The 15,740-nt window shown below is 32.4% G+C and overlaps 1 protein-coding gene across 6 annotated transcripts in view; it reads left to right on the top strand.

Annotated features, from left to right (window-relative positions):
• COL11A1 (collagen type XI alpha 1 chain) overlaps positions 1 to 15,740 on the top strand; it is a 491,382-nt gene that overhangs the window by 378,585 nt on the left and 97,057 nt on the right. For all 6 annotated transcript variants that reach the window (XM_074370060.1, XM_074370058.1, XM_074370057.1 and 3 more), the window contains 10 exons: positions 1,084 to 1,137; positions 1,558 to 1,602; positions 1,861 to 1,914; positions 2,380 to 2,424; positions 6,435 to 6,488; positions 7,574 to 7,618; positions 8,349 to 8,402; positions 8,488 to 8,532; positions 11,426 to 11,479; positions 13,076 to 13,183. In XM_074370060.1, coding sequence (XP_074226161.1) covers positions 1,084 to 1,137; positions 1,558 to 1,602; positions 1,861 to 1,914; positions 2,380 to 2,424; positions 6,435 to 6,488; positions 7,574 to 7,618; positions 8,349 to 8,402; positions 8,488 to 8,532; positions 11,426 to 11,479; positions 13,076 to 13,183 — 558 coding nt within the window. The remainder of the gene's footprint in view (positions 1 to 1,083; positions 1,138 to 1,557; positions 1,603 to 1,860; positions 1,915 to 2,379; positions 2,425 to 6,434; positions 6,489 to 7,573; positions 7,619 to 8,348; positions 8,403 to 8,487; positions 8,533 to 11,425; positions 11,480 to 13,075; positions 13,184 to 15,740) is intronic.

Below are 15,740 nucleotides of genomic sequence, written 5' to 3'. Positions count from 1 at the left end.
AGTTGTTACGTTAAAAAAAAAAAAAAAGGAACCTAAAAAGTGACACCTAGGGCTCTTTTTTTGTTATTGAGAAAGTCTTAGACAATTAAGAGAAAAAAATGTGGGCAATAACATCTTGTCGGTCAAAAAACCTTACCTAGTTTTTGTTGCTGTTTTTTTTTGTTTTATTTCAATTCTTTATACCATCAGTAGTTCCAGAATCTATTTGTGTGTTTAGGATAATTTAATCTTATTACCAGTAGAAACAAAAAAATGAGATGCTTAGTATATACCAGATATAACTATAAGATGTGCTAGATTTTATCATTTTTTCCACTGAATTTTACAGCTGAGGAAACTAAATTGGGAAAGTTTACCCAAAGCTAGTTAATCAAAGAACCAAACTAGAAGCAGGCTTCCTAATTTTAGTCCTGGCTTGCGACATTATAGAGCCTGTCAACTCAAAGGCATAGTGGCTTAAGTGAATATGAGAGACAGTAAATCATTGTACTGACTTTTCTGAAGAAGGAACAGATGGAGGAGGGGGATGAAGAAGAGAAGTCGACTGTTTAAATAATAATAATTTTAAAAATCAAAAAAGTGGTTTCTCTAATCTGTTTATATAGTTATCTAGCTGTTTGTTTCTTTTTCTCAGTAAAATATTCTCTCAGGATGGAATCTACCTAAATGTGAAATAAATGAGAATCAGGACTCTTTTATTTGTGTAGTCTATCTGATTGAATAAGAGTATTTATAATAAGATTCAGTGTTGCCATTCTAATTGGGAAATGACACAGAAGTGACTTATTTAAAGCATTAAAATATCTCCTATTTTTAAAATTTTCCGAGTGATTCATATGTAAATTTATAGAATCAAAGATACAGTTTCTGGTTAAAGACTCACTTATTCATTTTGACCTTTGGGTCAGTATAAGTGCTAAGTATTTGTGTCATATGAAGATAGTATTTTAAACAAAACTTTTAGTGTTTTAAAAGAAGATGAACAAATATTTTTAATCTAAACATTACATTAAAATTTCTTTAAAGAAAGAGGTGTGTTTTGAAGGCATTTCTTATGAGACTGTGTTTTTCTTTTCCTCCTAGGGTCCACGAGGTTTGCTGGGACCAAGGGGAACTCCAGGACCTATAGGGCAGCCTGTATGTATTGCTGAAAACAGTCAAGATTTTCTAGGGAAGGCTGTTGCCAGACTTTTCAAAGCTGAGAGGCTGTGAGCTTTCAGTAGACAGCCAAGTGTTTACCGCTCTGTTCTAGGACTGAATGATGCTGCCTGTCGGTTAACTGATTCCCCACTCCACCTGCTTCTTTCCTTTTAGTTTATCTGTTTTACTGTTTCATGTGAAATTCCCCACACACAGTGGAAAATGCAGCTAGCTCGTCTCCATGGACATGGAGTGGGGAATATAGATTTGCTTTTTTCCTCATTTTCGTTAAATTCTAAAATGATTTTTAGTCACCCTAGGCTAATGGTTGTCACACTATTAAGATCTGCCTTATTAATTTTCTGTTACAGCATCTAAACTTGTAAACACCTATGCGTATTTTTTTCTTCACTAAAGGGTATTGCAGGTGTGGATGGCCCCCCAGGACCAAAAGGGAACATGGTATGTAGAAAATGTCCATAAGGTAACTCATTTCTGCAATCTAAGTACCTACAAACCACCTTTGTTGCTAAATCTAAAATTAACATTTCTCACAATGTTTTGCCAAATGCATTAGCTTCTGCTAGCATTAATATTTTGCAAAATTTTCCAAATTTTCTATACAGAAACCTGATTTGGGGACTGTTTTTCAATTGAGAAGAAAAAAATCCATTATGTAAAATAGTTCTATTAAAGACGCTTTATATTTTCCTATGGCAGGGTCCCCAAGGGGAGCCTGGACCACCAGGTCAGCAGGGGAATCCAGGACCTCAAGTAAGTCTAAGCCGTCACAGCTTTTTTGAGATTATGGGGTAAGGCGATATCTTTTTACAAGAAAATTGACAGCCTCAAAACTTTCTATGTGGGGCTAACTGTTTACACTGTGAATGTAGGAAAATTATTCTTTTTTTTTTTAATTAAAAAAAAATTTGAGCAAATTTGCAGGGGCCTCTTTCTTCCTAGAGAGAACTGAGTTATTCAGTGTTCGTGGAATGCCAGGACGAATAGCCACACCTGCAGGAGGGTTCTGAATAGGATCATATGACATTCCTGTTGCCAAAAGAGCAGCTTGTGTAAAACTGACAGTGTTCCAAAACTTTCTGGGGAATGGGGTGTGGGGGAATATATTTGAGTCTCATAACTCATTTCATGTAAAATAGAGGGCTAATTATTTACTATTTTAAGAGTATATTCATATGATGTGATTCCTTACATTTGAAATATATTCTTTCAAAATAGGGTCTTCCTGGTCCACAAGGTCCTATTGGTCCTCCTGGGGAAAAAGTAAGTTACTCTGTTGTTCCAGTAATGTCTCATATACAGGCTTGGGTTGGCAGCCTTAGGCAGGTATAAGACCTGCCATTTTTGATAAGATATCTAGATGGCTCAGCATATAAAGAATTAACCTGGAGTTAAATCATGAAAGTAAAGTGTGAGCAGAAGTCATTCATACATCTCTGAACTGTCAATGATAAGATTTCACAGTTTCCATTTGTAGAGTTTCCAAATGTGATGGTCTCAGCTCTATTCATTTCAGAAATGTACTGGTATGAGTGACTGTTTTCTCTTTATTTTGGTTCTCCTTTAATTTCTCATTATTTAAAAAATGTAATTAGGCTTACTTGTGACAAAGGGCTCCTAGCAAGATCTAATTAAGGGAAATTGTGATGTTATCATTGCCACCATTTCTCATGTATAAATGGCAAATGATGTTCTTGTTAATAACTCAATGTCTGGATCAAAGCAAGAATACATCTTTAATTAAAGAGATGTCTTTTTTTCCTATCTTCTCTGACAGATTCCCTAAGAAATATTTCCTGTCCCCTACAGTTACAGAACAGTGTTAGCTAGTTCTTTCTCGTATACTTCTTATCTTATTTTTGTTGATTTCTATGAATATATGATTTTTTTAAAATTAGCTTTATTGGGGTTAATTTTATACCATACAGATTCACTCATTTTAAGTGTATAAGTCAATGGTTTTTAGTCAGTGTCCAGAATTTTGCCACAATCACATTTTTAGAATATATGTCCCACCCCAGAAGGAAACCTTGTGTTAATTTGTCCTCCCATCCCACCCACAGACCTTGGCAGCTGTTGGTTCCTTTCTATCTTTATAGATTTTTCTTTTCTGAACGTCTCATATGAATAAGACATATGAATGAGTTGAATATGTGAATTTAATCATATGAGTGACTATACCATGTGACATTTGTGTCTGGCTTCTTTTATTTGGCATAATGTTTTTGAGGTTTATTCATGTTGTGGAATATATCAGTACTTTGCTCCTTTTTATTGCCAAATAGTATTCCTTTGATTGAATATACCACATTTTGTTTACTTAGTCAGCAGTTGAGGGACATGTGAGTTATGTACACTTTTCAGCTATTATGAATAGTACTGCTATGAAGATTTGCAAGAAGGTATTTGTGTAGATATGTTTTCATCTATTTTTGGTAGATACTTAGAATTGCTGGATTATACACAAATTTATATTTAACATTTAAAGAAGTTTCTAAACTATTTTTCAAAGTAGTTGTACCAAATTTCCTTCCTATCTGCAATTTATGAAGATTCTAGTTTCTCCAGATTCTCACAAATATGTGTTCTTGTTTCTTTTTTTTTGCTTATGGTCTTTCTCGTTGGTATGAAATAGTATCTTACTGTGGCATTAATTTGAATTTTCCTAATCACTAGTGATGTTGAGCACCTTTTAAATGCTTAGTGGCCTTTTCTACATATTCTTTGGTAAATTATATTTTCAAATCCTTTGGTAATATTCTAATTGAGTTACTTATTAATATGTAAGAATTTGTGTATAAGGGGCCTTTAAAATAATTTTTCCTTGCGTGTTTTCTATATGATTAAATGAACCTATTACATTTTCTACGATAATTTTATCACCTACACACTAAATTCCTAAGACGAATTTGCGGTTAAGGAAAGTTAGTATTTCTGGATTCCCTTTGCTGAGCCACAGGTGAAACACAGGCTCTGATTCACTACACGTCTTGCGGTAGAAAGAGTGCTGTCTTAAGCACAAGCTACTTCTTTCTCTGCTTTGAACATATCCCACTCTTGAGTCCAAAGTCAGTTTCCTTCCATCAAAAGGAGAAAGGAACTCCAGAACATAAGGGAAATGTGTTTTATTTATGTTGCATCTGTGGTATACATTTTATTTTAGCTTTATATTATGTTTTTTTATGGTATACTGTGTCCTGTTCATTCTGGCCTAAGATCATTGCCTCTCAAAACTTGGTGAATGGTGTTTTCAGTTGGATTGTGGTATAATCCCACAATTAAATATAATTAAAGTAATGTCATATATTTTTAATTCCCAATAACTTTTATATTTTTGTCCAAAGTTATTGTAGCCTGTGCTTTTATTATATTTGTGATAAAATATTTTATAAAGTTTGAGTTAATTAACTAAAATGGTTGACCGTTATATTGCTTTGCTGACATGTTGATAACCAAATATACTGATTATGTCCTGTGATTTAATTTATGATTTCAGAATTTACATCACTCATATATTAATTGCTTTACAGAAAACAAATGGTGCTGTATAACTCTATGAGCTAAATAAGAAATAGCAAGACACAAGATAAATATTAGTTAAAGGCAAGAACTTTGAAGACGTGGCTTCAGATCTGGGTCATTTATACTGCAACTCTGTCACATATTATATTAACATTGATTATTTCATGGAATTGCTTGAGACTTAAAATGGGTGCTATATATGTAAATGTATATAATATGTGTTATATATTGCTTAATATAGTGCATAGAAACATGGTAAATTTTAACTATTTCATTAAAATCTAAAAAGTATGACATTTATTCATTTAACTTTATTTCCCTTCCTGTAGGGAAGCAAAAAGCAGTTAGGAAAGCAGACAAAACATTGTGCTGTCCTGGAGCTTCCATTCTAATACAGATGGATTGATTTTAACTTCATTAAAAAGTCATCTTATTGTACAAGAGTTTTGGTATTTCTAATCTATCCTTAAATATATAGCAACAATAAAAAATCCATATAGTATATTACACAGAAGGGCATTATCATAGAAATATCACACCTGCTGAAAAGAATAATTAGTGGAATAGTTCTGCATTTGTACTCTACGTTTTGTTTTGAAGAAATAACACTGTTTTTTTTCTGAGAGCAAGAGTAATTTAAGTATAAGACAAAATACTGCCATAAAAAACAGGGATTTATAATAGTTACCTCATAATGTTAGATTACTTGACTGAATATGATTTGGCAGAGTGGCAAAGGGAATTGAACTTTTAAATCCTGTAAATGAGATGCAATTAAACTCTGTTATAAAGTCTAAGTTGTTCAATTTAACAGTTATCTTTAATTTCTTGTGTTGTTCCATAGTGATTTAAGCGAGGCTTTCTTGTTAAACTCTGTGCTCTTCATACACATGAATACAGCACTTTCCGTAAAGACTGAGAATGGAAAAATCCTCCTACGTCCCGCATCTAGACTTGCTGATAAATTCTTGCCCTTTTAATTGTTGCTAATAACTTGACCAGTAAGCAATAATGTCTTGGGCTCTGGGGAGTTGATAAAGTTAGCTATTCTCAGCAGAAAGCCAATTTGTTCCCTTTGAAGGGTCTACTTCTTGCAATAGTCATTTTTACCATGTTCCAACCTTAGCAATGGTCAGATCAAATGACTTTTGAAATCCTCTGCGGTTAAACAGAGATTAATCTGTTGAATAAATACTATATTATTATTTGTTAGTTGCATGTTAGATTATGCCCTTTTTACATCAAAGTAGTATTTTTTAATGTCCTGTAACTGTCAATCTATAACATATTTCTTAATATATTTAATAATCACTGAGGTTTCATCAGTGTTACTGTGTAATTATTTGAATGGCACTTATTAATATCATTGATGGAAATATCCAATATTTGCTTTATCACTGATATAAATCAATGTACTTCTGACCTATATTGTTTCCCTTTTTTATTCTATAAGCTTCAGTTCATTGTAGTATGCAAAAACTAACTTGTTCATTAAAAAAGGCACATTTAGGACTACTACACAGGATGAAAACTAGCATGTTTTTGACATAGTAAATTTGGTTTTCATTTATCTTTACTTACCATTTCTTCTACATAATATGTTAAAAAGAGTTTAGAGGTTTGTTGCTTATGGATAAAAGCCAGTGACTCAAGTTACGAATTTCAATAGCAGTATATTCCTATAAACAAAGTCGGACATTTCATTGTTTTCAGTTTTTAAACTAAAATATTCTTTCTCTCTATTTGTTTAGGGACCACAAGGAAAACCAGGGCTTGCAGGACTTCCTGGTGCTGACGGGCCTCCCGTAAGTCGTAGTTACCTTGTCACTAACATTTCTACATATTATATTCAAAAACGGATTTTTATATGTGCTTTAGAAGTGATTTTATGAATTCAGCAATGAAAGCAAATTGAGCCAGTAATTAAACATTAATCTCTCTAAATGCCATTTCATCATGTCACGTCCATAGTGCAGAATCTCTGAGAAGTTCCCAGGGGTCTTTGGACAACTCAAGGCCAGAATCTCTTATTTTCCTACCACTCACTTTTTTCTTAGCATGCTCTACTTTTTCCATTGCTATACCTTGTGTTACACCCTTTTCTTTTCATAGAAAACACTTTTCCATTCTCTCTTCCTTTGCAAAGTACATGTTTGTGAGAGTTCAGGTGTAATTTCTCACCATTCATAAGTTTCCTCAGACATCGTCTGCTTCAGGAATTTTTTTTTTACTTTTCTAGAAATATAGCAATTTATTTTATCTTATCACATAGTAATAAATAATGTAGTTATGTAATAATCTCCACAGTTGTTGTTTTGAGACATTTGTTATTTATGCTTCTATTTCTCTCCAAACTCAGAGCTAGGGTACACAGATCTTCATTCTGCCGCTACTTGTCTTTATTGAGTATAATTGTTACGGAGCTGTACATTTTTATTTACTGACTCTCAATACTTGATTATTGACATCATTAGTATTTATGATGTTGCTGTGTTTTAAAATGTCCCATCCACATATCTCAGTTGTTTTTGAAGATACGCATGTGATTATTTGATCAATATGCAAAATAAAAGTTAGATTGAAACACCTTTATGTAAGATTCTGAGACTGGGTTGAATTGCTAAAATGTTTTATGTGTTTTTCCCAAGCTCTCTCAAAAATGTTATGCAGTTGATGAAACTTACATCTATCCCATATAAGCTTATTATGTTTCCTTCCAAATGCCACAGTTTCCAGTGTTATTTAAAGCCATATATACTAATGCAGAATGTTCAATACATTTTGAAACATAAAGAGTAAAACCTTAACAGATTGAAAAAAAGGAATACTTTCATAGTATAAACTACCATTAATTTTGTATCTCACCAGTATATACTTTTGGTAAATATAGGGTCACCCTGGAAAAGAAGGCCAGTCTGGAGAAAAGGGTTCTCTGGTATGTTACAAACTATCCATTTAAATGTTCTGTCACACTATATTTTAGAGAAAATGCCTTACTTTGTTAATTTCTCTGATTTTATATATATATATATATACATACACATATATACACATATATATGTATGTATATGTATACATAAATTTCTCTGATTTATATAAATATATATGTGATCATTTAAGGATATGAATATTAGAAAATAAGTTTCTGAAAATAGTTATTGTCTGTAATATGTCTTTATTTTCAAAAGGAATTTTGCTAACATTTAGATGGAAATCATGTTTTCCTTTAGGTAGACTAGTGAAATGAAGCCAGATGTGGAAAATATATAATTTTGATCATGTTCTTGATGATGTGAATGCTACAAATTTATACCAGTTTTTGGTTAGAAATCTATAATTGTTCATTGTAGACACTGAGAACAGTTTATTTCATATTTAGAAAATTAGTTGCTAATTATATATTACTTATATTATTTCACATATTCATAATATTTATCTTATTTTCAGCATGAACATGTGATATAATAAGTTTGAAGTAGGTAGGGCTTATTATATGATCTGTTAATCATATCTGACTTTAGAAACAAATGATAAACTACCCAAGAAATTTTTACCAAAAGTAGAAAAATATCATATTCTTAGAGTTGTTTTGGTAAAATTATGGTATGTGAATGAGTGGCATATTCATTGTTTTATGTGTTTAAATGGCAATGGGTCTTTTTCAGGGTCCTCCTGGCCCACAGGGGCCTATTGGCTACCCTGGTCCCCGAGGAGTAAAGGTAAATGTTATTTGATTTTTTCCCACATTATTTAATTTAATTGTAAAATATTGTAGTCATTTAATCCTTCTAATTTATTCCATAGGGAGCAGATGGTGTCAGAGGTCTCAAGGGCTCTAAAGGTGAAAAGGTAAAAAACAATTTATTTAGGTGATTTTAATTGCTATGTATCTATTTTATAAAAATTTAAATTTATTCAACAGATATTCCATTTCCCAAATATACTGAGTGACTACTTATATACCAGATAACACAAGTCTAATTTTGTACTCTGTATCCTGGAAACTTTAAAAATATATATGTTCTTACATCCTGGGGTGAAGACTGAATTATAAAACAGAAGCAAAGATATGTCATAAACAAAATCAGTCCTTCATCCCTTTTTTTTCTTACATATGTTTAACTTTTGTAAATTATAGTCTTGGCCTTATGCATGGAATTGTTATAGGGGTTGTAGAATATCCAGTTATAAGCCTGTTGGAGGAGTTATAAGCCTTTTTTCTCCACTGAAATTCTCAATTTTCATAAATTGAAATGAAATGCAAAATATGAAAGTTAGAAGTACCATGAATTAATTAGGGGAGAGGGAGGTCTTCATAAGTGATACTGCATGCAAAGGAAAAGTATTAATGAGGAGGAAATAAAGATTGTTCCTTAGACCTAAAGCAATGTAACCCAATTAACCAAGTGATATACGTGAATTCTTCTTTTACACTTTTTCCAAAATTTATTTCCTTTTATAAAGTATTAATTCAGACCTGATCATTTTAGGACTTGAAAACTTAGTAACTTGGAAGTGCCATTTGTTTTTTTTTTTTTTTAAAGTCACTTCTTGTAAGGATATACTTAATAACTTAAGTCATCTAATTAAATTTTTTAATGGTTAATGTATTGAAAAACACAGTTTTGACAGAAAAAGCATCTAATCTATTATGTTCACTGTTTAAAAACAATTTTCCCTGAAAAAAATCCAGAAAAACTGTTACTGATTTTAGACATAGAATTCCGTATTTTTTAAACTAAACTTGGCAACTGTGTAATTACTTTTCTCTCTAGGGAGAAGGTAACGGAGACACTAGTCAATAGGAAGTTAAGTGGTCATTTTCAACTTTAAAGCCCCTGCTATTGCCCGACTGCATTCATGCAGAGAGAATCCTAGCTCCACAAGGCTATTTTATGGTCAGAATGTTGAAAATATCATGATTTTGTCTTAAAGGAAACTTTTAGACCTGGTAGAATTCTTAGATGTAGGTAGAATACCAGGCTGGATTCCTTTCCCAGGTCTCAGTCTCATGTATCCATAACAATCTGACATTTTCTGGACCCTCACATACCTTACTAACATACCAAACTGACACTAAGGCATGGCCGAGTCCAAATGTCATTAGGTAAATGTTTATTAAATATCACGATTACTGAGGGTCAAAATGCACTAGGCACTGGAGATCTAGAGGTTAATTAGGTATGATTCTTGTTTCTTACCATTTAGTAGAAAGAAAGAGACCTTTGATTTACTAAGTAGAGAATGTTTTGTTACAGTAATAAATGTTCAGTGAGCACACAGGACAAGGCAGTTAATTTTAAGGGGGGGAATTATTGAGGTTATGGAAAATTTCATAGCAGAATCACGAACTAAGTCCTGAAAGAAGAGTAACGTGTCATCACATAGACAGAGAAGGTGAAGGATTTGCAGATCTGTGTGTCTGTATAGGTGGTTCACCGATGCAAGAATTAGAAATAGAAATACAGGTAATTCAGTTTTTCAAAAATTCAGTCCCAGGGTGTTGGGTGTGAGTAGAGGGGAGATTTAAGACCAAAGATAAGACTACAGAGGTGAACAAGGGCTAGATCGTGTTGGGAAGGGGAGGGTAAGTGGCAGCTTATATTTAACTTGGAATCATCAAGGTATTTTACAGTAAAAATTGATGTGATCAGTTTTGTATTTTGTAGAGGTCATTTTGGCAGCAGGATATGGAAGTGTAGGTGCCAGTCTTCCTAGCTCTGTTCTCATTCTCGGCCTGACATGTCTTTTTCTGAAACTCTGCAAGTCATATCCCTTCTCCAACTACTAGTTAAGATACCAACTGCCTCCTCACATCCTCTCCAGTCCACTCCTTTCTTCGCCAGGACCACCACCAGCACCAGCACAGCACATCATCATCATGTTTTTCTACTGTAAACACTCATCCTACTCCATCTGTACTAAAATTAATGCAAATGTTTTAACTTCAATATTGGTAAAATGTATTGGTAAAACAAAAACTTCAAAGTACTCCAAGGTTCTCAGAAGAGAGTAATTGCTCAATTAATGCTATTGAATACATGAATAAGTATTCCTTAGGAATTTAAATTTTTTCTTGAAATTAAGAGATAGTAATGAAGCTTACTTGTTAAAAGCCTAGACATAAATATTTCCATAGTCAAAATTTCTTCTCTCTTTGCTAAAGGCTGCCCAGTTTGCAGCATCATTGGTTTGTGCACATGATGTGACAATAAGTAATCTCTAATTATGAAAGAAAATAGTAATTTGCTTATTCTTCACCTGAAGAGAGGTTGTAATATAGAGAGCAAGTTGAGCCAGAAGACATTTATTTAAAGCACAGGAGACAAAATGCATGGCATAAAATTATTAGTTATATATTGTAAATTAAGGATAAAGACCTCTGACCTGGTATTCCAGAGTTCTTTCAATCCAAAGTTAAAATAATTAAATTTTTACTTTTTCTTTGTTCAAATAATAAAGGCTACATGTTGTTATAAGAGAATGGTTATTTCCCCCATATGAAGGGGAAGATTTAATGGACACATCTGTGAAAAAGTTTTCCAGTAACTTAAAGGCATTAATTATGGGAAAATAGAAGGATACTGGAGATAAAGGGTTAAAATAGGGAAGAGGAGGTTTCACAACTAAGATTCACATTTCTCAGAACAATTTTCCTTACTTATCAGTATTCATATTTAGATAGCCATATTTTACTTTCATCCAAACCACTGATTAACACTTGTTTTATTACTTATTTTAGGGTGAAGATGGATTCCCAGGATTCAAAGGTGACATGGGTCTCAAAGGTGACAGAGTAAGTAAAAAGAAAATTTGCACTACTACAAACATTTATGTATGTGCGTGTATTTATTCCTAAGTTAAATAATTGCGAACATAGGATAAATAAAATGTATTATCTAAGATATTTTTCAGTTCTACTTTTATATGAAGAATAGGTGTTTTAATTTTTGTGGAGATAAAATGGTATCATCTGTCAGATATTATATTAAATCTCTCTGTGTCCTATAACATGTATACATAGACATAGTTTTATATATACATTATTCTTAGCATATTATATGTTATATATATGGTGTTATTGTTTATAGATATTTTCTAAAATGATCAAATTGATTAATATAATTAATTCAATAGATTTGTGCTAAATGTTATCCATATATAGTGAGCTATGCTGTCTGGAAAGTAAATCTGCAAGTTTCATGAGTTTTCATTATTTAATTATCTTGAATTTTTGAGTGTAAAAATGGTACACTGTTTTTCTGTTAATGAGTATCTCAAAAACAAAATTGTGTCACCTAAAGTTAATTAAATGTTTTATTAGGAAGATTTACTTTATAACTAGCATAATAGTCTCTAATAAATTTAAGCAAAAAACTCTGTATAGAATATTGATTTTTCTAAAATGTATGTGCGGGTGATAATTTACACTTTGCAGCTCCTAATACCTGAAATGTGAAAATCAGGTCTAAAATGGAGACATTTTAGTTGTTTTCCAATGTTGCTATCATTTGGCAGGAAAAATTCTTTTTCCTACTACCCTGCTAGGTTCTCAGGCTGTAATCCTGTAAAGTTAAACTGCACAAGGCAGATTACTAAGAGAAAAGCAAACATAAATTTGCTAGCCTGCATAACACGATTGCACATGGGAGGTCAGGGATGAGTAACCAGATGAGTGGTTAGAACTTGGGCTTCTATAGCTTCTTAGCAAAGAAACAATAAATTTTGAGCAGTGACAAGACAAAGGAAGGGGACTTTGAGTTTCTAGTGCTGTAAATTGTGGGAAGGCAGATATACAGGAAACTAATGGTAGAAAAGGCTAGTGGTGAAGTTCGTTGTGTGAATGGTTCTGGTGCCTGCTTCTGACTCCGGAATGGTGAGGGTCTAGTTGTCTCTAGTGATTAATTCTGGTCATTTCTGGTAGATAGGGGAGGAAAGATACCTTTGCAAATTTATGTCCTGTTTTTAAGTGAGTAAATGGTGGGTAAAGAATTTTTTTTGTGTACCTGCTTCTTCTCAATAGCTTTCAGCTCAAAATAATCCTTATGCTAAAGGGGCATATTTTGGGGTGGCATATTCTGCCACCCTGTACTAGCTCATCTTGATTCTTTTTTTTCCCTCTCTCTGTCTTTCTGCAACACAATGTATTAAAATTAATGTGATACATGGTAGCATTGAGCTTCTCTAGGTTTTCAAATGTGAAACTATATTCAGTTATTTATTTATTAATGAAAACATTGATGAAGTCAAACACTTTCAAGCTGCTTTATCATATATAATACATGAGTAAACAAACCAAGAGTTGAAGAATATAACTTTTTGATCGACTATAATCTCTGCAATTCAATCTCCAAAATACTTTAACTACAAGAATGTTCTCTCTGTGTTTCAGGGAGAAGTTGGTCAAGTGGGTCCAAGAGGAGAAGATGGCCCTGAAGGCCCCAAAGGTCGAGCTGGCCCAACTGGAGACCCTGGTCCTTCTGGTCAAGCAGGAGAGAAGGTTAGTGAACAATGTTAAATTCATAGGTCCTCTTGCACATGATGCTTCGTTGTCACTTTGGGGTATTTTTAATCACTCATGACATAAATCTAAAGGATTTTATTAAATTTTAAGCACATCCATATATTACTTAGAAGTATAATCCTGAGATGGGCACATTTATTCTCTTTCACTCTTCCTTCTTTTCTAGCCTATTCTGCTCCCCATCAGGCACTCTTAAAACTCTTCTATATTGGAGGCTGAGAATTTGACTGTGATTAATGAAGGATGAAAGAATAAATCAAAGGTGGTCTACCTATCATTTTAGAACAAGCAGAATCGTCCTTGGCCTTCAGATGAAAATGTCCATTTTCTATTCTTTTCACATAAACATACATTTTTTTTTATAGAGTAAGTGTTTTAAAAAATACTGATGCTCAGGCTGAGCTAAACGAGCTTTTCATTTTAATCTGGAGTTAACCCAGGCATCCCTATGTTTGAAAACATCCCCAGATAATATTAATATTCATTGCTTTAAGAGTCACTGGGATGTAGGCATTATGTCAAAAAATATTGCAACCATTACATTTATATTTAGATGTAATGTTAGGCAGCATTAAAAATGTGCCTTCATAAGATGTTTAGTGATACTGTAAACATCTTATGATGAATCTGAAGTTAAATTAAGAAGAAACTAGAAATATCTATGACAAGTGTTATCTGATTATGTACACCAAAGGAAAATATATATAATAGATGTCTTTTGGTGATATAAATCAAATGATTTCCTTTTGTAATATATGATTATTCTCCAGTTTTTTGAAACTGAGCATGCCATTTTTCTATAAAATATGGAAATTCCATTCTACTTAAGAAAACTGTCATCTCTGCCCCTCACCATCCTGTCCCAGAAGGAAAATATGTAAAGATTATATAGGAATTGTGACCAGACAAATAAAAAATCATTTCCTTGTGTCATTATGAATCATCTAAAGTAGATGCAGTTCTTCTGCAGTTTCACACTCCCAGTTGCCGTTTGTGCACTGATGAATATGTCCTTGTGTTTAGGCAACAGAAGGAAAAAATGATGTTGGGGAACAAGGGCTTACAAGGCCTATGACCCTCGCACTTGAAGTGCTCACTTGCTAATGGTTTAGGCTACTCTAGAACCTTCCTCTTTTCAGTGCTACTCTATTCCATGTAAATAATCCCACAAACTATTCTGGGGCCTCAGGACTTTACCCTGCAATTCATCTTTAACATTTCATTATTATTTTCCCTTTTATTGAAGTTGCCTATCCATGCTGAAAATACAAATTTTCTGTCTGGATTTATTTTCAAATGACTCTAAAATGAATGAGTTCATATTCTAATGTAGTAATTAACATAGACCACAAAAGTTTTGTGATCATAATTAGAGAATTTCATTAACTTTGAAATCAGTGGCATAAAACAAGCTATGATCACTTAATGTATCCACGACATCATTGTAAGTATGCTTCTTAAGGCTTGTTTGAATATTTTCCATCTGAAGACTGCTTACCTATGCCATATTGATCTTGAATCAGACTACTCTTTAGTTCAATCTTCAATGAAAGGTCATAAACTATATTCCTAATTTCTTGCCTTGCTTCATCCAGTAAAATATTTATTTTTGTTCAGAAAGTCCTTCTCATCTTTTAATGTGAAATATAGTAATTTGGGCTTATTTTTGTTTTTATTATTTTGTTTAAATATATGTGGGAAATAATGATACTGTCTGCTTGCTAATGTTTTAAGACTTTGATAAATAATATTTTATGTATGAAGTGTGCTTTCCTAAGATCTTAAGGAAAATGAGCAACAGTAAAATTTCACAAATATATTTTATTCAATTCACTTAATAATTGTCTCTCTACTTGTGTTTTTAAGTTAATGCTTTGTTCAGCATTTTAATGTTAATGTAGCATTTTAAACTTATTGGTATTTGTTACACATCTTGGACTTCATTGTATTTTACCATTTGCACTGGAACAAAATAGTTGTACATTAAAGTTCCCACTTGTAGAAATTAACACTCCATAAAAATTATTATCATTTAACTATATCTCTCAACATTTAGTGCATTTATCAACCCAGATTTATTCAAATACTTGAATAAAAGAAGAAACTTTGCTCAAAAATTTGGTTCAAATTTCTTTGTATAGTTATTTAAACTTTACTTACTCAGTGAAAAAAAGTTAAATAACTTATGATTGCTTGCTTTGTATTTCCAATGAAGAATGAAATTATTTTATCAAAAAGATTAACGTTAGTTGGAATGATAAGATCTAGATGTACTTCTAACTACATCACTAACTTTATATAGTATTTAATATTGATAAAACTTATGTGTTTGTAGTCATATTCCTTAATTCACCAAGAGTCCTAGAATTCTCTTTACTCAGGGTTCTATGTCCCCGAAGAAGCCTCTGTCACTTAGACAACAGAGGTTAAGTTAGCAAGCATTAATTTTAGCATTAGCAACATTTTTTCCTATTCAAATTAATAAATATAAAGAAAATAAAAATACAGTAAAAACTTGCAAATCTTCCTTTCA

Source organism: Camelus bactrianus, chromosome 9 (genome assembly GCF_048773025.1).
Source record: "Camelus bactrianus isolate YW-2024 breed Bactrian camel chromosome 9, ASM4877302v1, whole genome shotgun sequence".
Taxonomy (NCBI): Eukaryota; Metazoa; Chordata; class Mammalia; order Artiodactyla; family Camelidae; genus Camelus; species Camelus bactrianus.
Note: the sequence above shows the minus strand (reverse complement) of the source record. Positions and strands in the feature narration are given on the sequence as shown.